General features: G+C 35.1%; 2 protein-coding genes across 4 annotated transcripts in view; one reads left to right on the top strand and one right to left on the bottom strand.

Annotated features, from left to right (window-relative positions):
* Positions 1–13,963: 13,963 nt before the first annotated feature.
* LOC116020373 lies at positions 13,964–14,689 on the bottom strand. Its single transcript, XM_031260850.1, has 2 exons — positions 14,663–14,689; positions 13,964–14,419 (listed from the first exon to the last, which is right to left on the bottom strand). Exons 1-2 carry the CDS (start codon positions 14,687–14,689, stop codon positions 13,964–13,966), a joined length of 483 nt encoding a protein of 160 aa, XP_031116710.1.
* A 1,443-nt stretch (positions 14,690–16,132) lies between these two features.
* The window catches only part of LOC116019531 (ubinuclein-1-like), a 14,929-nt gene continuing 10,302 nt past the window's right edge, over positions 16,133–20,759 (top strand). For all 3 annotated transcript variants that reach the window (XM_031259787.1, XM_031259785.1, XM_031259786.1), the window contains exons 1-5: positions 16,133–16,567; positions 18,597–18,665; positions 18,816–18,908; positions 19,317–19,393; positions 20,427–20,625. In XM_031259787.1, the coding sequence (XP_031115647.1) occupies positions 16,316–16,567; positions 18,597–18,665; positions 18,816–18,908; positions 19,317–19,393; positions 20,427–20,625 (690 nt within the window). In that variant the 5' untranslated portion in view covers positions 16,133–16,315. The remainder of the gene's footprint in view (positions 16,568–18,596; positions 18,666–18,815; positions 18,909–19,316; positions 19,394–20,426; positions 20,626–20,759) is intronic.

Below are 20,759 nucleotides of genomic sequence, written 5' to 3' on the forward strand. Positions count from 1 at the left end.
GATTTGGCAAAAGAATACACACAGCAATGTCCCTAAGAGATGAAGAAGAAATGGAGTTCCAGCTGCTCACGAAGAAATCTACACAGACATGAAGAAGAAATGGAGTTCCAGCTGTTCACGAAGAAATCTACACGTTTTAACTTTCTTAGGGACACCATGGCTTTAGTTTGGAGACCTAAGAAATGAATGATGGCGAAGGAAGTCTCCACTAACCTCTTCCTTTTCTATTTTGTTCATGAAGTTGACATTCGGAAGATGCTTAGGTTAGATATAAATAATCTAACGATAATAGTCTACGAGAAACCTGACCTTGTAGTAGCTAAAACAGTGTTATCTCGAGTCATAGCATAGGTTGATGCGTGATGCCTCTTGCACTGTTAGTCATAGACTCACACTTGACTCAGAACCCTAGATGTGTATTGGTGTCTACTTAGCAATATGAGTACCATATCTGAATGTACTATAAAATGAATATCATGTATTCCCTCAATCCAGGTGTATATTAGACACAAAGTCTTGTTGAATAATAACTACTAGTTATTCAGTCCAACCAAACTACTTAATAAACCTAGTCAACTTGTACTACTTAATTAATTAAGGCTCATATATAATATATAATATATATTATTAGGGAAAATGTTACAGCTTAACGAAGATCTCTGGTTGTACGAACAAAACCTTCTCATCCTCAAACAGATCCAACCAAACACCTCGCCACATGGAATCCAACTCATCCATGCAGATTTCTAGGTTCATGCATACAATACTCCCACGAGCATGTAAACCAAAAAAACTACTGAAATGATCGATGCCTTCCTTGGCTCCTTCATTGCAGCAGGTACAGAGAACTCAAGAGGGCTATGGAACGAATTTAGAGTCATAAACATGGTTGGGGGCTTTTTTTAGTGGGATACAAAAATATATCACTTTTGAAAAGGGGACAAATATAGGAAAAGTACTTCCATTGATTAACAAAAAAAATGCATTCTGAGAATGCATGTTAGCTTTTTCAAAAAAAAAAATAGTTAAAATGTAGAAATTTATGGTATTATACGTGTATGTGTACAGTATTGTAGTTAAAAGGAAAAGAAGATGTATGTGTACAGTATTGTAGTTAAAAGGAAAAAAAAGGCAAGTGTCATTCCGCACCATGAACCATTTCCGATTATTCATCCCGCACCATAGTCTTCAATAAGTGACTATTCGAGCCATAAACCAATTTTTTTTTTCCGCCTAGTCTTTTTTGTAGGTTTTCCGGTATAACTAATGACATGTCATCGGTTTCAAGCTGATGTGGCTTATTTGTTAATGAGGTGGCTTTAATTAAATGAGATGGAGAATAAAAATAAAAATAAAAATCCTCCTGTGAAAAGTTTCCGACTTCCCGTCTGAATCGACGAACAACAAACCTTCGGCGAAATTGGCGAATGCAGTCTTTAATCTTCCGAATCGACGACTGCAAAGCAAAGCCCTCTGTTGGAGTTGGGTGTTGGGTGAGCTTATACTTGACTGCAAAGCAAAGCCCCTTGTTCTTTCTCCTTTTCGATTGGGTACAGATCATATGATGTCTAAAGTTGTTTGCTCGCACGTGGGCTACAAATAATCCAAATCCAGTGCCTACAGAGTTTCTCTCACACTCTCGTTGATCATTAACACATAATCTTTCGGCGATGGCTTAAAGTTTCTCAAAAACAAGCTGGGGGAAGGTAACGGTAAATGGGGTGTGTCAACAGTGTTGATATCCAGCCATGATTGAACTTTTTGTTTCTTGGGATGTTTAGGATTGCTTAGATGTGGGAAGAGTTGCAGATTGAGGTGGATAAACTACCAGAGGCCAAACCTAGGGAATTTTACAGAAGAAGATGATCTTATTATCAAGTATGATCTTTTTCTCTTTTTCTTATAAAAAGGGTTTCTGGAAATATGTTTTTGGGAGGAGAAGAAATATGTTTTTGTGTATAAAAGTAAAACATCTTGAAATTTGGAACCACTTTAAAGATCTAGAAACACAGATGTTCCAGAATCAAAGTGGTTAAAATCAAAAAATAACCATCCATTAGTTTATTGGTGGATGGAAGTTTCAAAAGTTTTGAATTTTGTGCTTTGCTCTGTCTCTCTATTGTTCTGTTTAGTGTTTTTTTTTCATCAAACCCACCAAGTGCAGCTCATCGGAAAATAATCCCTCCGGCAAGTGCAGTCGGCTGCTAAAAGAAGAATACCAAAAAATAAAATAAAATAATAAAAAATTCCATGTCAGCGTGAGATTACCGGTAACCTGTGAAAAACCTATAAAAAGTTATAGGTGGAAAAAAAATTTAGTTTATGGCTCGAATAGTCACTTATTGAAGTCTATGGTGCGGGATGAATAATCGGGAATGGTTCATGGTGCGGAATGACACTTTAGCAAAAAAAAAAAAGATAGTATATACTTATAAGGGGAAAAAAAATAGTATTGTTGTTTTTTTTGGAAGGTAAACGTAGGTATTCCATTAATTCATAACATAAAACGTTTACATCAATGATCAATGAAATGGTAAACCATTCCTTACAGTCAGACACAGAAACAACTTTTCTAACTATGCTATAGAAAACTTGAATCGCAGACTGTTTCATAACTATGAAGCTATGTTCCTTCAGGGAGCTTAAAGCTTCATAAAAAATCTGGGTCTTCATCGTCATTCTTTTTTGCTCGCCCAGGATAAGATCAACACTTGTCGAAAACAAACTAAACGATTTATGCTAATGAAAATGAAAAGCTCGTGAAAGTAACAAGAGTAAAAATGCTCGTGAAACTAACAAGAGGAAAACACAATAATAGAGAAAATAAAAAGTGGGTAAAGTCAAGGTAGGGTTGGGAGTTCAAGACTACCAACACAAACCCCAATACCTACATACTATTATTTTATTCAAAGGGAGAGAAAACGGAAGAAGAAGATCTGTGGCAGTGGCCGGAGGCGGACGGAGCTGCGACAGTGGTCGGGGCGGAAGAAGAGCGAGAGCAAACATAGAAGGTGATCAAAACCGCCAGCTCAAAGCTCCATTAGAGCTCCGGCCGAAAGCCGGCGGTGGAAGCCGGAGTTGAGCAGCAGAGAAAGGCGTTTGGTTTTAGAGAGAAAAAGGAGGCAGCATTAGGGTTTTCTATAGTATTGTTGTTAACCTCATTAAATCCTTAATCATTTATAGTGCATAGTAGTTAGTTAATTAAAATGTACTAATTATTACATAATAATGAGGAAAATAAAATGTAATTAACAATAATTTGTAATTAGTGTATAATAATAATGAAAACAAAATGTTTAATAATTACATAATTACTACAATATTTTGTACTTATTACGTAAAAATTTAAGAAATAAATAGAATAATAATATGCTTGCAAATAAAAGAGAGTGATAAATTGGTGTGTTCATATTTATGATTCATTTAACAAGTTAAGTTTATTGTACATGTTGTCATGAATGTAATATTCTACCGACTATGGATAAATATTCTCAACATTACAATTACCAATTAACATCATTACTACGACGTTGTCCTGTGTATTGAATAATACAACATTATCTGTTGCGTCAATTTGTAAATATGTGGATATTTCCTCCCACAGTTGCATGAATAATGTTTCATCGAAGTAGAGCTCTAGTTTTCGATTTTCAACAATTATTGTTAAAGTGTCATTGAAGACATCGAAGTGGTTGAGAGATGCACACAACAAAGCATGCTAAAGAAGTGTAAGAATAAGTTAGTAAATAAAAATAGCATTTTGACAGAAATTGAAAGTATAATCTAATGTGTATTGTTTCTTACCGCTGAAGGTTGAGACAAATCAATATACCATGAACTGTGTCGTCGGAGAAGTTTATTAAATGACAATGATGATGGGATAGTAGACATCACCTTGACAATTATTTGGCCTAAAATATAACAAAAAAAATTAATATATGTACTTAAGTATAATCTATAGACTATAGTTTATGGATTATAGTGTAATGTTACCTTGTTCACAATTCCGAGATGTTATGTATTCCCCATAACGATTAGGTTTTAGTTTCATCACGCCGGTATTGTAGGTGGTATTGTTGTATCCATAGTAGAAAAAAGTTTCAAAAGTGAAGAAACTAGTATGTCTAAAAAGTACAATGTCTCCAGGATATAAATGTTCTCTATCATGAAATCTGATGTTCCCGTAGTGAAGTGCATGTTCTCAATGGTAACTTCAATTCCTACCGAGCGACCATGGCACAAAATAGCGGTTGTAGTGAAATGTTGCATTAGATGGCGATGCATGTAATTTGGAATTTTCTAGAAAGAAATGTATGAAATGTATCAACGAGGAATGTAGTGAATGTATTAAATTACATTAACACATAATTACGAAATTATATCGATATAATTACCATTGTTACTAGCAACATAATTTGAATACTAAAACATGTGATAGCGCATGTAGTAATACCAGGCAAATGATGTTGATCATTGCAAACTAAAAAGAGTAGTAAAAAAAACTATAGTTAGGCATGAAAAAAGTAAATAAATAAAATGTTACCAGATATTACGTGATTGATAAATAATAGCTTGTAAGCCGTGATGTAGGATCTCCGTCGTATATCCTTTGGCACCTTGCAAATCTTGAAAAAACATTGGTTCCAACACATTTGAACCTAGCATCTGTAAATATTTAATCCACGATGGCGCTGTGAAACATGCGTATTGATTTGATGTTGTATGTATTACTATTGCATACAATATTTTTTTCCTGTTAATGGTATAGGCAAAATAAAGTTTCATTTCTCTATCATAAGTGTTGATAGCTGACATGTTTGTAAAACGAACAAATATGTCCATGTTGGAATTTTAGATGTTAAAAGAGATATTGTATATGCCAGATGGTGAGATATTGGTATAGAATGGAAGTGAATTTTGCGCGGTTTTATATAAGAAGAAACATGCTTCCTTGGAAAGCATTTTACTTTAATATTTTTAATTTAAAAATAAACAAGTCCATATGTAGTAAAAGATTAAAAATTGATATACAATTCCCTACAAGAGATATTGTATATTCCTGAGAGGTATGTTAGTAGCATTTATAAATTTAAAAAGTACACAACATTGTGATTCCCTATTATTTTCACTAAATCACACATTTCAACAATTTTCCATGGATAAGTGTTACTTCTCCATAAAATTGTTTCATTTCATGTATAACTATCACTTTTCTATAAAGATAGTTTGATTCCAACAAGAAAATAGAATTTATATGGAGAATAGGAAACATGGCTCCTAAGATGCATCTTACTTAAATTTTCGGAATTCCAACAAGAAAACAGAATTTGATATTAACCAACAATTTTCAGAATTTGATATTAATCAACAATTTTCAGAATTTGAATAAGCATCACTTTCCATAAATATTTTTTTTCTGAGAACTATAAAGATTGTTTGATTCCCACAAAAAACGGAAGTTGACATAGAGAATAACAAACATGCCTAACTAAGATGCATGTTACTTGAATTTAAATTTTTTTTTAAAAGTACAAATTATAAAAATATCAAAAGATTTGTTATACTCCGTACATCTGAAATTTCTTTATAGCATATGTAAATTATAACAATTATCAATTGTATGTTTTTTGGGGTGGTGAAATATGTTAGTTTGCAATGCCCCCAACTCGATTATACAAGTCATGCACATACTGCCATTTCAATTGCTATGCATAATGGATTTGATGTCGTGTTACTTATGATACGACATGCAATGGGTTTAACCGTTTAAGTTCTGAACATGGCGTTGAAATAACGTGAAGCTTGATCTTTGATACTCCAATGGGTCATACCCATAATGCATATTGTATTACTACGCAGGAAGAGTGGCAATACTTCGTACACCAAACATCTAGCCTTGGTGAGTTGTATGTTTATGTTACCCCAGAAGTCAATGTTGCGCCACAAATTTCAAATGTTGCAGCCTTTGGTGCATACAAACAGTATGCTGATTTTAGTAACTTTAGTGCTTCAATCGGCCCACATAATTTTACTTCTAGAGACACTTCTACTAGCATGTCTTTGCCAACAACATCTCACCTCGTTGAATCGTCGGAGAGTACAGAATCAGAGCCCGAAGAGATATTATCACAAAGTTCAAAAGGTTCTACTGAATAAGATACAAATGATCATTTTTCATTCAACTTTGAGTCATTTCAAGAACCCCATGAAACCTGTTTTAGAGATGAGCAACGGCACGGAAAAAGAATTGACGATTCTGAAATTCCTTACTACCATGTGCCAATTTCATTTAATATCGCGTACGGTTAGCATAACGATGAATCTGAATCAAGGTTGTCATATGACCCCACAACAAATCTGCTCAAGGCAGGTATGGTTTTCACTGGGTTTGGTGAGCTAAAAAAAGTTGTGACCATATACCATATCCGACAGAAAATGCTATTCAAAACAAAACACAAGAAAAGCATGTCGTGGCGAGTGGTGTGTTCTAATTTCAATTCAGGAGAACAATCATGTCTTTGGTCATTGTCTGCACGAAAATTGCAAGGAACGTATGATGAATGAAAGATCACAAAGTGCAGTGACAACCACATCTGCCCACGTGATTTCAACCGAGGTGGGTTGATCATGAGTACAAAATAAAACACATTCAAATCGATGTGCAACAACAGTATGGGATCGATGTTACATACAGGACGACGATTTTGTATTGGGTCATCCAAAGGTGCGCAACTTATAACATCTACGGGGACACATGTCAAATATTCATAAATGGTACCCACCATATATTGCCGAGCCATAATATTTATATCCCTTATTGCATCATCCTGCTCGGTAGGATTCTTAATTGTTGCATCAGTTCTTAACCTAATTGCTTGCATCCCATGCATCTACGCCACACAAAAATTAAACAAAAAAATAGTTTCAATAATACTACAAAAAAAATACTAAATTAATTGTAAAAACTATTAAGACACTAACCAATTTATTAACTGAAGCAGCACTTTGCGAATAACCCTCATCTGGGTTATGGTCATGGTTGCCAATGAGCCGTCAACCGTACCGATAAAATCAAACTTGATATGCATCAATAGTCGCTGGTTCTTCACTATGAGGTATATCTATAATAAATAAACCTCGACTATTCCACTCTTACACATACGCTGCATGCTTTACACTCTAATCATCATTTGTATTACCTGAACGGCCGTCTATGTCATACACTTTTTGACTATATCGCACATGAGTCGAGACATCTTGAAGACCATGAAATTACCTACAAAATAGGTCAAGGCAATGATGCTCAACAATGTAAAAGAAAATTAGTGGCACCCGAGCTGTCCAATACTCTTGCCCAGCTTTGCAATAATACGACAAGTTATTCAAGAAGTTATCTTATGGAGTGAAATTGAACTGCAAAAAAAAAAAAAAATCAATGTCGATTTTTTTTTATGTTATGATATGTAAATATCTATTATAATTGTAAAATATAAACATAACATCAAAGTGACTCACCCGACTTGCACTAACTCGATCCAATTGGTCCCGATAAACTCGCACCACGTGTCCGGAGACAAGACGCCATGAATGCAGGCAATTTCACCTATGTTTCAAAATAGAACAATAAGTACTTCAATATAATATAAATTCTTAAATTTAATAATGGCACTTTGCAACTAACCTTGTTGCAAGTGACAAATCTCCAAGCATTTCTTGAGGCAAAACGCCTTGTGGCCTAACCATAGGCAGTCTCTCCCATGCCCAAATTTGAACCAACAATAAGCATCTACATATGGTCGAAGTTTCGTGATGAGCCCCTCTGCACAACGCCCTCTATAGGTACGCTAAAGCTGCTGATCCCCAACTATATTTGTTAGAGTCATTAGGCTGGTGTGTGGTTTATATTACTTTGACTAAGCTACTCCCTATTATATTGGGGTAAGTTAAGTCTCCTATGTCTATTGCATTACTTGTAAATTATTGTTCATTCATTGAATACACAAGATAACGATAGGCTTCCAATTTTTTCACCCCTTCACCCATGTCGACTCATTCATCGGAGCGCACTGTCACGGCTGTCACCGTCCAAGCTCCGGCCACCCCCCCCTCCAACAAATCCCTTAACGTTTGTCCATCACTTTGTTTCATTGAAACTTACATCCCGGAATTACCTATTATGGAGAACCCAACTCGTACCATTCTTGCGAGGCCAAGGGTTGCTTGGCTATGTCGACGGAAACCTCCCCTGCTCGCCGGCTGTTCTCACCATCGCCGCTACTACTGGATCCTCCGAGGTGACAAACACCACCACACCGAATCCGACACACGATGTTTGGGTCCAACAGAACCAGTCTATTCTATCGTTCCTCATCTCGTCGCTCTCCGACAAGGTGATGTACCTAGCCGTTGGAAGGACAACCTCACGCGACGTATGGCTCTCCATCACAACGGCGTTGGGGTATTCGACCCGCATGGTGCCTCAATTTGCTTGGGCAATTCCAGAGCCTTCGTCAAGGTGATAGCTCTTCGGCGGAATACCTCGGACGAGCCCAATTGCTGATCAAAGACTTAGCATTCGCCGATCGCACCATCTCCCTCGATGAACAGAATCTTTACGTGTTCAGAGGGCTCCGACCGGAGTTCTGCGCGATGGTCGCTTCTCTCACGGTCTCAAGTACCCCAGTTTCAATTCTCTAGCTGTCTGACTTCCTACAGGCCCAACAATTCATATATGGCGATGAGTTTACGCCTGGTGGCTCTTCGGCTGCCATGTTCGCCGGCCGTGGTCGGAGGCAGAACGGCGATGGCAGATCTGGTGGTCGACACCTACACGGTGGTCAAGGGCGTGGGCGCCATCACGGACGAGGAGGACCGCACACTTCAAAATCACTAATTAATTCTAACAAAAATAATTTCATATCCCTCTTCGATGTTTCGGGGAATACAAATCCTCCTAATAACTTAAAGATAAGTATCCGCGTGGCATTTTGCACTTCAAGATCTGAGTTGTTCTCCGTCAATTGTGGAACTTTGGGTACAATTGTAGAAAAAAGTTTACTAGCGTAACGAATCCATCTAGATGTTTAATTCCAAACAATTCGAAACAAATAGCCTTCCACTCTTCGACAGACCTCTTATCAATTCCCGTAATTGGTAGACTATCCACCTTTAATCCGAATAACACTTGAATATCTTGAAGTGTTATGCCCACCTCGCCGAAGGGCATGTGAAAGGCGTGGACCTCTGGACGCCAACGCTCTATAAGGGCGGCAATTAAGGCGTGGTCCAACTTAATATTTGTGAGGTGAGCTACTTCGTAAAATCCTCCAACACGTAGATAATGCAGCATTCTTGGATGTCGAGCCTCTCTACTTTGTGTCTGCATATCATATCGACCGATATTGAGTCGCGGATCATAGTCTCGATTTGTCCAAAATGCTCGACAAAGATGATTTTGTTGAAATACTAGCAACGTTGGATCAATCGGTTCCGGATGCAATGACATATCCCTAACTTAATAATAATATTCCAAACTAATACATTTCTTTAGAATATATGTGTATATATATATATATATATATATATATATATATATATATATATATATATATATATATATAACACAAGAAAAAAAATTCTCTCCCTCGAGAATGTTATCATATGGAGTGAAACTAGATAATTGGATTACATATAATATTTTACTAAAAAATGTTACTTGAAAACTAAAACAATAATACTATATTTAAAATAAAAAAATCAATGCAATCCATGCTCCTTATAACATTTTTTCCAAATAAATGTAACGACATAAAAACTAAAAAAAAAACAATATTATACTATTTAAAATACAAAAATCAATGCAATCCACATGGTTTAAAATCCATACATAACATGCACTCCTTAGATACATATAACATGGCCTCACCGAGAGCATGTTATGTGAATATTGGTTAAAAAAAACAGAGAAAGAACTTCAATGTTTAATGCAAAGAGAATGGGAAAACAATTATAGCTATATGTCATGCATGCCTTTCAAATGAAACTAGGATGTGCAAAACACGCATGTGAACGTCAATTTGTGTCTATGTGCTATAAAGCTTCAATCACCACCTTAAAATCCAACCATTTTTTACGTATAAAGCTACCCATTGCCAAATTACTCTACCCTTTGCGCATATATATATATATATATATATATATATATATATATATATATATATATATATATATATATATATACATATATAGCTCTACTAGGGAACAACCATTTGACAGTAAGAAAGACTGGGCATCACTGTGGAAATGTAGAGTCCCTCCAAAGGTGTAATCATTCATGTGGTAAGCATGCTCATCATGCCTCCCAACAGCTTATCTCTTTCGTGCAAAGAGAGTTGATTGCAATCCCCTTTGTAAGATATGTTCAAATTCTGATGAGAGTATCATGCATCTCCTTGTGCACTGCCCCATAGCTTCCAGGGCTGGTCCTGAGCACTGGCGGAATGGGCGACCGCCCAGGGCCCCATGATAGAAGGGGTCATTCATATATATGTATATGTATACATATATCTATTATAGTGTTATAATTATATTTAAAAAAATAAAAAATTAGAGTAATAATTATATTAGAAAACAAAAAATTAAGAATAGATGGGACTGCAGGAAGTTGAGAATCGACGCTTAATTAAATAATTTAGAAATAGAATTGACACGGGGAGTCGAGGACACCTAATTATCTTTTATCTATTAGAATCGACACCATAACCAGCTAACCTATTCGTCTGCTTCAATAAAAAAAATCCAATTCGATTAATCAACGATTATTCATTTGTTTGCCAGTTTAGGCCCCATTGTCCGTTGTAACTTGTAAGTTTTGTTCTATTTATAATTTGTTCTGTCTTTATTTCCTACTCAACACAGCACACCTATAGGGCAGTAGGGATTTAGTGTTATAAATCTATAATCCTCTAATGAGTAATGTTTATTTGGATAATGAATTTTGTGATTTCTATAATTCTAGAATTCTAGAATATATATATATATATATATATATATATATATATATATATATATATATATATAATTTTTGAATTATAATTATCTTGAGTTACTGAGTTCTGTCTAATCCATTAAATTTATAGGGATAGATAGTGATAGAAGAAATGAACAAAAAATCGTAGTTGTGGATCTGTTTGTGATACTGATGACTGAGGAAAACTTTTTAAAAAATATTCAGGTGATTTTGTTCTTTTCTTATACACAGTTTTTAAAATTGATTTATATAAAGTTACCTAAAAAGCATTTATGTGATGGTGAAAAAAGAAAAAAAAAAAACAAGTAGAGCAGCTAATAGAAACACAATGAGGTATATTGAGAATGACCAAAGTCATGTTAATGACGATTTTGTGTATTGAGAAAGATATGCTAGAGAAGGTTAATCTTGATGCAATTATCGATGATTTTTCATAACACGTAGAATTTTTTTGTCATGATTACTTTTGTATTTAAAAAATGTTGAAAATTTTCTAATAGTATTTCATGTTATTTGATATTATTATTTTTTAGTATTATTACATTTAAATTTTAGTTTTTTCATATAAGGGGCCTATTTTTTTAATTTCGCCAGGGCCTCTAAACTGTTTGGACCGGCCCTGATAGCTTCTCAATGCTGGAGTCTGTCCAATATCATTATTTCATCCACTGCAGCAGATTCTATTGGTGACTGGTTCGCGCATAATAGTAAACTCCTTGATAAGTACCAGTGCAATTTGATGCTTATGATCTGTTGACACTTATGGTATGATAGGAATGAAAGAGTTTGGAACAATAACTCCCTCACGTCTAGGATGGAGAAAGCCAAAGCCTACCTCACCGAATGGACAACCATGCAAGAAAATGGCGACTTTTCCTAGCCTCAACAATAAACCAACATTACCAGATGGATGAAACCAGCGCATGGATGGCTTAAACTAAATGTAGATGCCGGTTGGATTTTGCGGGATTATCATGGAGACTTCAAGGCAGCTGCTAGTCTTCCATGGTGTGGTTTGTACTCTGTCAAGGAATCCGAGTCAATAGCAGTCCGCAAAGCCCTCAACTGGTTGAAGGAGAATCATATAGCTCACTGCCGTTTAGAAATTGATGCGCTGCAGATCATTCAGGATCTCAAAACATCCAACTTCGACTCTGAATTTGACCTTATTCTCTTTGATGTAAAAGATTTATTATCGTCTCTTGTTGATGTTTCTATATCGTTCGTTAAGCAGTCAACGAATCAGATTGCCCACCTGTTAGCTCGGGAAATCCCTTTCCATGTCTGATCGTAGGGTGTGGATTGATTTCCCTCATTCTTTCATTGTTAACTCTTTGATTTTCAAAAAAAAAAAAAAAAAAAACTCTTACTTCGGACCTCTATTAATGAAATCGTTGTTTATTAAAAAAAAAGAATTTAATGAATTAAAAAAAAAAATAAGACTAAAGATGATATCAATTATATTTTAAAAAAATAATTTTTTTTTACTACTAAGTTATTTTTAAGAATGATTCATTAATTATTGACTTTTACTAATTTTTATAATCGACTTTTTATTTGATCATAATTTGGTCCACTGACTATTGATTTTGTTCAAATTTTGATCTTTCATTTTAAAAATTGGTCTTTCAGTTAAATACTATTTAGTGAATATTAAATTTAATGGTAAGAGCATCTACATTAGTATATTTTGTAAAGTTTTTACACACTTTTTAAGAAATGTTAATTGATGTGGAAGAGTGAGAATGCGAAGAGAGAAAAATAAAACTCTTCCGGCAAGTTCAAGGTTTTTGCAGATCAAGTGGGTCTCACCTTTTTAATTCACTTGGCATTAATTTAACACGCGTGAAGATCAAAGTTGCGCCCAACACGTGCCAGCTGGGACGCATTAATCATGTTTTGCATACTTTTTTTTTAAAATTTAAATTTCAACATTGTTTTGTTTATTTTCTATTTCATTCCATTTTTTCTTTCCTAGTCACACCTCTAAAAATTCTTCAACAATCATAAAAAACCTCACTATTGAAGATGCTCGAAAAATGTAAAATTTGATTTGTTAGTGAGATTGACAAATTTGGTTCATATACTTCATATATTAGGTTTCATCATTGGTGGGAATGTAAAGAACAAGTTGATACATGAGTCAATTTGGACTATGCTATTGATAACTTTCTACTTAAGTTTGAGTTGAATCAGATGATTATGTCATTTGTTTCATTACTCTAAAATATGTAAATATGGAGTAGTAATTCTGCTAGTCAATTATTACCTTATTACCATTTTATTTAAAAATCATTAAAAAAATATTTAATTGTTAATGACCTTGTGGTCTAGTGGCACAAAGTAACTACGGAGTATTTTATATGAGAGACTGTGGGGGCGGTATTGACTCTTTGTGTCAGTAGTACTAAAAGAATATTAATTGAATGACTAAATCTAGAATGAAATGAAGTTAATAAACTAATTGGGTGATTTGAGATTGGAGATTCAACTTTTTGGAGCAGAGAAACTAATTGGTTAAACGGAAAGTTGAAGATAAATAATTTTTGAGCAAATTGTCATTTTGGTCCACTGACTATAGGGGTCCTATTAATTTGTATCCACGACTTTCAAAAGTGTTAATTGCATACCATGACTTTTCAATTTGTATCAATTTTGGTCACTCCGGCCAAATTGGCGGCCAAATGTCGCCGGATTCTCTTAATCACTCCGTTTCGGCTTAATATAAGGGGCAAAATTATACTTTCCACTGTCCAAAATAACCCAACCCAACCCCTATCCTCAAACCTGGTTAAGCTTAATCCCTCGATCTTTTGACCCTGATTTTCTTCTGTCTTCTCTCTCTAGTCTGTATATTTCTGCAAAATTATCCAGCGAAATTCTACAGACGAAGGTGAAACTGATCAAAGACTGTCAATTTTAGAACCCCACAGTTTAATCTTGCCGATGCCAAATGCCGATACGCTGCGGCGTCGGCGCAACCGCATTTTGAATTGCTTCAGCCTGCGTACAAAGGCCGTTGTGTTCAACCCCGGACATGTAGTTCCTCACTTCTTTCCTTATCATCTCCTGCAACTCTACCAAGAACTCCGAGCTGAAGAGAGGTTTCTCCTCCGTTTGAGGCGACGGTGGGGCGGCGAACTGGAAGCTTTGCGGAGGCAGTGGGGGTAAATCAACTTTTGCAGGTGGAGACACCTGGGGAGGCTGGGGAATAGGGACGAGATGATTTTGGCGGTTTATCAACGGTGGAGCTTCGTTGGATCTCGGCAAAGAGAGACTCAGAGAGGTAACCGGATCGGCGGCAGCCGCCGACAAAGACAGCGTTTCAATCGTCGGAAAAACCAGAAGGAGCGGGAGCTTCCGATTGCCGGTGGTTATGGCGATGGGTTTCTAGATATCACTAAAATCGGAGTCGGAAGGACTGCCGGCGCTGGAAGATCTCTTGAGCAGCAACTCAAAGCTCGAATCCACCGACAAAGAACCGCACTTTCGTTTTAGAGTAGAATTCCACAACTAAGCAACCTAGCTATGGTGGCCCACTTATTGCTGAACTGGGTTTGGGGGATCGGGGTTTGGGTTGGGTAATATTGGACAGTGGAAAGTACAATTTTGTCCCTTATATTAAGCCGGAACGGAGGGATTAAGAGAATCCGGCGACATTTGGCCGCTAATTTGCCCGGAGTGACCAAAATTGATACAAATTGAAAAGTCATGGTATGCAATTAACACTTTTGAAAGTCATGGATGCAAATTAATAGGACCCCTATAGTCAGTGGACCAAAATGGCAATTTGCTCATAATTTTTATAAAGAGTTAATTCAATTTTTGGTCCTAAATTTATAGGTGGCAGTCCACTCTTAGTCATTTTTTATTAGAACATCCACTTTTGATCTTAGTATTATTGTGGCATGACCATTTTTGGTCCTTTATCAACAAAATAGTTTAAATATCGTTAAATACAAGAATATTTCGGTCTTCAATTATTGATGTTCTTTAAAAAATAAACATAAAAAATATAGCGGCTCAACATACTTTGTATAAAAAGGATTGAAATGTCTTTGTATTTAACGATATTTCAACGATTTTGTTGATGGAAGACTAAAAATGGTCATGTCATAATAATACTACGACCAAATGAGGATCCTCTAATAAAAAAGGGCTAAAAATAGATTGTTACCTATAAATCTATGACAAAAAATGAAATTAACTTTTTTTTTTTTGAAACCAAAAAAAAAAAAAACGTATGTTGATTTTCAATAAAGGAGCTATTCTTGAGGTTAACTCTTTTAATATTGGATTAGAATCATTAATTTCAATTGGTATTGTGGATTCCGGTTCTAAATTTCAAGCAACCTGAACCGTAATTGTTTGTATTCGGTCTATACAGTAGTCGATCAATCGTTATACCCTGCACCACGGTGCACATAGCAATGTGCACCATGTACGTAAAACGACGTCGTTTTGGTGTTAGTGGACGCGGACGCGAATGACTTCAGGGAATTCATTATCTATAATACACATAATCATTATCTAGAATACACAGAATGTTTGCTTAGAATACACAGAATGTTTGCCCAGAATACACAGAATATTGACACACAATACATAGAACTCATCCACCTAACATTCGAATGCACAAACACATCACAACCTGTGTTAATAACATGAATACACAGAATATTGACATAAAATACACAGAACTCATCCTCCTAAACATTCGAATGCACAAACACATCACAACCTGTGTTAATAACATGAATACACAGAATATTGACACAAAATACACAGAACTCATCCTCCTAAACATTCGAATGTACAAACACATCACAACATGTGTTACTAACATGAATACACATAACGGTTGCCTAGAATACATAGAACGGTTGCCTAGAATACACAGAATGATTGCTTGGAATACACAGAATATTAACATAAATACAGAGACCGGCGAAACGGGAAACGTGATTTCTAAAAAAACGGACGATTAGTTTACAATGCTCAAAACGACGTCGTTTAGGTACGTGGTGCACATTGCTATGTGCATCGTGGTGCACAGTATAATTTGCCTTAGTCGATTTGGTTTCACAGTTGGGAAGATATTGGGTAAAAAAGAAAAAAGGAAAAAACCAGAAAAGGGAAGAAATGCGCAAACCGAGATACGAGAAAGAAATCACTTCCCATTCACTCTAGGACTTAGGGTTTCGATTCTCTATTACCCTCTCTTTTGCTCTCTCGTATTTTCTTGAAACCCAAATTTTGATTCAGATTCAGCAATTATAATCTTCAATGGATGAACCTGGTACCGGTGGTGGCGGTGAATCTGCCGGCGGCAAGTTCTCGACGTCGTACGAGGAGTCGGCAGGGCGGCAGAGGTTTAAAGTGAAGCTGACGCCGGGGGAGACCACAATCGTATCATGGAAGAAGCTTCTCAAGGACGCCACTGGCTCTCATTCTAGAAGAAATGCTGTTTCCGACCCTGCCCCGAGTTCATCTGCAGCTGCCGCTGCGAATCAACCTCTTGACTCACACATTGCTCCGGTATGTCAGTTGCGGAGTTTTGGCGTGTATGATTCGTTGATAATAAGAAATTTTTATGCTTATTCAGCTTCATTTTAACTGAAATTCGTGATAATCTGTGATGAATTGCTCTAAACGTTGGTTATACGGTTGCAACATTTGCCGTTAAAGTTTTGCCACTACTTCCATCTCTTCTTTCTCCAGCTTTGATTTTATTTATCCTCTTCATGATCATGGGAATATCTTTATTTTTTAATGATCGGGAAGTCTCCCTCTACACTGTCTTGTGCTTTGTATTGCCATTAATTACAAAAATGGTTGGCCATTTTTAGTTAGCTTTGATACCATCTTGACACAAAGTAATTTGGAATAATATTAAGTGCATGGAAAAAAAGGTGTATATTATGTCTGGTTTATACATGCGCACACATATTAGATATATATAGGAGAAGAAAGGTAGTCTAACTCCATATACCTCATTTTTTTTCCTTTTCTAATTCAAAGATTGATTATTTTAGTCTCCTGTTGGCAACTGGAACAAATTTGGGAAAGAAAAAGAAATAGTGGTTGAAATTAAATTCTCTTTTGGAAATGAAGGGATAATGGAAACAGGTGAATAAAAAGGGACAAGTAGTTTAGAGAAGGTAGAAGAGGATAGTCTAGGGGTTAAAACACTATCTTTAACATAAAGGTATGGAGAGAGGATGTCTGAAATCTGAATAAGTATGAAGGGTGAAGTTTTTGCTTTAGCCAGCGGTGATATACATACTTTCCTATTTTTATTTAGTTTCATCTTTCCTATTTTTTTTTTTAAATTTTGTTTTCTTTTATTTTTGAAGTTTCTAATTTATTTTTTAGTTATGTATCTCCTCTAGCAAATATTCTGTTATTTTTTTTTAGAAATAAAATAGCCATAAGAAATAAAATTAAACCCCAAACTAGTAGGGGCTGGGAGAGGGGCGGGCGGGTTTGCTTCTTAGGACCAAAGCTGTGTGTTTGGGAGGGGGGAATATATTTTCAACTTGCATATCATTGGTGCTAATCGCTGTTGCTGGACTAGAAGTGCTCCAAGAAATGATATTTTTCCAGGAAGAAGATACGCTACCATGTTAGAAACTAGAGAAAGACTTAAGATTAAAGCATGCATTGATCAAACTTCAAATTTTTGTTGTGGGCCATGCTTGCATTGCCTTGTGACAATACTTTTAGGGGGTGTTTGGTTCAAGTTATACAACATAACCAAGGGAATGTGACATTCCATTGCTTACATTCCAATGTTTGGTTCATGTTATCTTACTTTTCCAAGGGAATATAACATTCCCCAAGGAATGCAACATACCCTCCAGTCCTCCACATAGGATTTTGAAGGCAATGTGATTCCCTCACAATTCTTAAATTATCTAAGATTACCATGCATATTTACAAATTTTGCCTTTTTAATTCTAATTATTATAGAATATATATTTTATCTTAGCTTATTATATGTATCATATTGTATTGTTTTTGTAATTATATATTTTATTTTATTTTTTTATTACGTCATGTTAGCTTATAAAGTAATTTTGTTTCTCAAGTTCAAGCTTTTAGTTAATTATTTTTAAATCATGTAATTTTATATGAGACCTGTATCTTATTTATTTTAATTTTAAAAGTTAATTGAAATACATGAAAATATGTTAAGGGTATTAAAGTAAAAAAGAATAATTATAACATAAAAGATAATCCCTAAACCAAACAGGTTTATAACCAAAGACATGAATTTAACATTCGCAGTAATCTAACATTCCCAACAATCTAACATTTTCAATGAACCAAACGCCCCCTTAGTATGATGTCAGCCCTTTCATCTTTCTGCCTGTCTTGGCGCTCCATGGGCTACTAGGCTTGCTTGAATGTTGATGATGAAATTACTTGTTGAGTTGTTATAGATATATTTTACTTTTACCTCTCTAGTCTCTACAGATGTATATGAGTATATCTTATACCAATTAGTTCATTTATGAACACTGTATATTGATTCTCAATTTTCTCTGGACAATCTGTGGAAAAGGAAGTTAAGGATGCTCCCCCTGGAAACCGTTTAAATGCTGTAATAGAGAAGATTGAACGTCTTTATGTGGTATGGATCTTATTTGCTTACCATTTATCTTAAATGAGACGTTTGTGAGGACAGGTGGTTCCTATTGTTTTTACATAATTGTTATGCTAACTATTTTTTTTATCACATCAATCTGAAATAATTTGCTAATTGGTGCATTATTGTTTATAGGGAAAGCATAGTGATGATGAGGAAGATCTTAGTGATGTTCCTGATGAGGATGAGTACGACACAGAGGATTCTTTCATAGATGATACTGAGCTGGTCCGTGACAGTGTCAATTACATCTCTTATTAACTAGTACTCTCTTCACTCATTTTACTAGGTCCCAGTTTGAAAGCTAGATAGTTTATGGCATGTTAATGGGTGCCATAAAATAAATGTTGAAATGATTGAAAACTATATACATTTGGTAAACATGTTACCTCTGGTTTAATTAAGTACAAAATACTTGTTATTAAATCATCATTTAAATTGTTGAAGATTGTAAGCCTGGAATTAAGGAAACAAATCAAGTACTTTTTGATGGACTAAGGAAAGATACAACTAATTTGGAGTAGAGGGACAATCATTTTTCTCATTTGGTTCAATTTGTTCTGCAAGACTCTTCACAAATTCTGTGGCCTTTTTGTGGACATGATATTTCTACAATGATGAATTTTGCTTGTGCAGGATGAATATTTTGAGGTTGACAACTCAGCAATCAAGCATGATGGCTTTTTTGTTAATCGTGGAAATTTGGAGAGGATGTACGTATCTTTAATACTCCCGTTTGGTGACTAAATTATTGTTAAATTTTATTAATTGCAGATCTATTTTATTATACACTCCATTTAAATTAGGGATAAGGGTCAAATAAACCCTCAAACTATTCAGAAAAATGCATTTAGGTCATTGAACTAAAAAAAAACTCCAAATATACACCTAAACTTGGGGGAAAAATGCATTTTAGCCATTTTGAGCTGATTTTGCCTGGAAACTTCAAGTTAATGATGACTTGGATTAGTTGGATGCAACCTAATCATGTTTTGTTGATTTTGATGCTTCTTTGGCATTTTTTTTTTAAATTTATTATTATTATTATTATTATTATTATTATTATTATAAAACTTGGCTGCCATGGCAGTCAAACGCCTTCATCTCTACTGGAGTATTGGGTGAAGACGAAGAAGACAAAGTTGTTTGTCTTTGCCCAGTAGAGATGAAGACAAAGCACCTTTGTCCCTGGGTATGGATGAAGATGACTTTGAGTCTTCGTCCAGATCTGAACCAAGTTAGGTGCTGGAAGGGCCGTCACTGGTGGTGGTAGGTGGTAGGCTATTACTGAATTAAGAAATTATTAGTATTGTTATTATTGCTAATGTTGTTGTTGTTGTTGTTGTTATTATTATTATTATTATGTTTGGACTTTGGACAAAATATTACCTTTTGGTTTTTTAGATCAAAGCTCAAGAAGAAATATGCTTAGTTTAGAAAATTACTTCTATAGTTTTGTCTTCACTTCGGGAGTACTTGATTGTAATAGTACAACTTCATGTAATTAAACAGTGACAACTTTTTTCCCTTCTATATTTCAATTGACATTAATTTTCTTTCTTTCTTTTACTTTTCCTCAGAAGTAACAAATTTACTGTGTTTCAAAGCTTCTATATTGAGTCTCATTTAAATAATTGATGATCGTCTAGAAATTATTAGGTTCACCTTTTAAGAGTAGGCTATTCTTGAGTTTCTTGATGACAACTAGTTATTTCAGCTAAGTTCATTCTTTTATTTATTTATTAGAGAACCCACTTCACTGCAAATTCAACTCCCGGAAAAGCGAAGAAGAAAAGATCAGGCAAAAGGTCATTCTGGGAGTGATGGATTTATTCCAAATAAACTTGCTAAAGTTGCAAAGGATACTGGGAAACCTGTTCCTGATGTTGCCGGAGCATCTGGACTTCCTTACTCTGGTGTTATGCTTGATTTACATCATGAAAATGTAAAATTTCAGAACCAGATATGTTTGTTGGTTATTTTTTTGTTTTGTTTTGTTTGTTTGGTTGTTTTTTTTTTTTTTTTTTTTTTTTTTTTTTTTTTTTTTTTTTTTTTTTTTTTTTTTTTTTTTTTTTTTTT

The sequence above is a fragment of the Ipomoea triloba genome, chromosome 5 (assembly GCF_003576645.1).
Source record: "Ipomoea triloba cultivar NCNSP0323 chromosome 5, ASM357664v1".
In the NCBI taxonomy this organism is placed as follows: domain Eukaryota; kingdom Viridiplantae; phylum Streptophyta; class Magnoliopsida; order Solanales; family Convolvulaceae; genus Ipomoea; species Ipomoea triloba.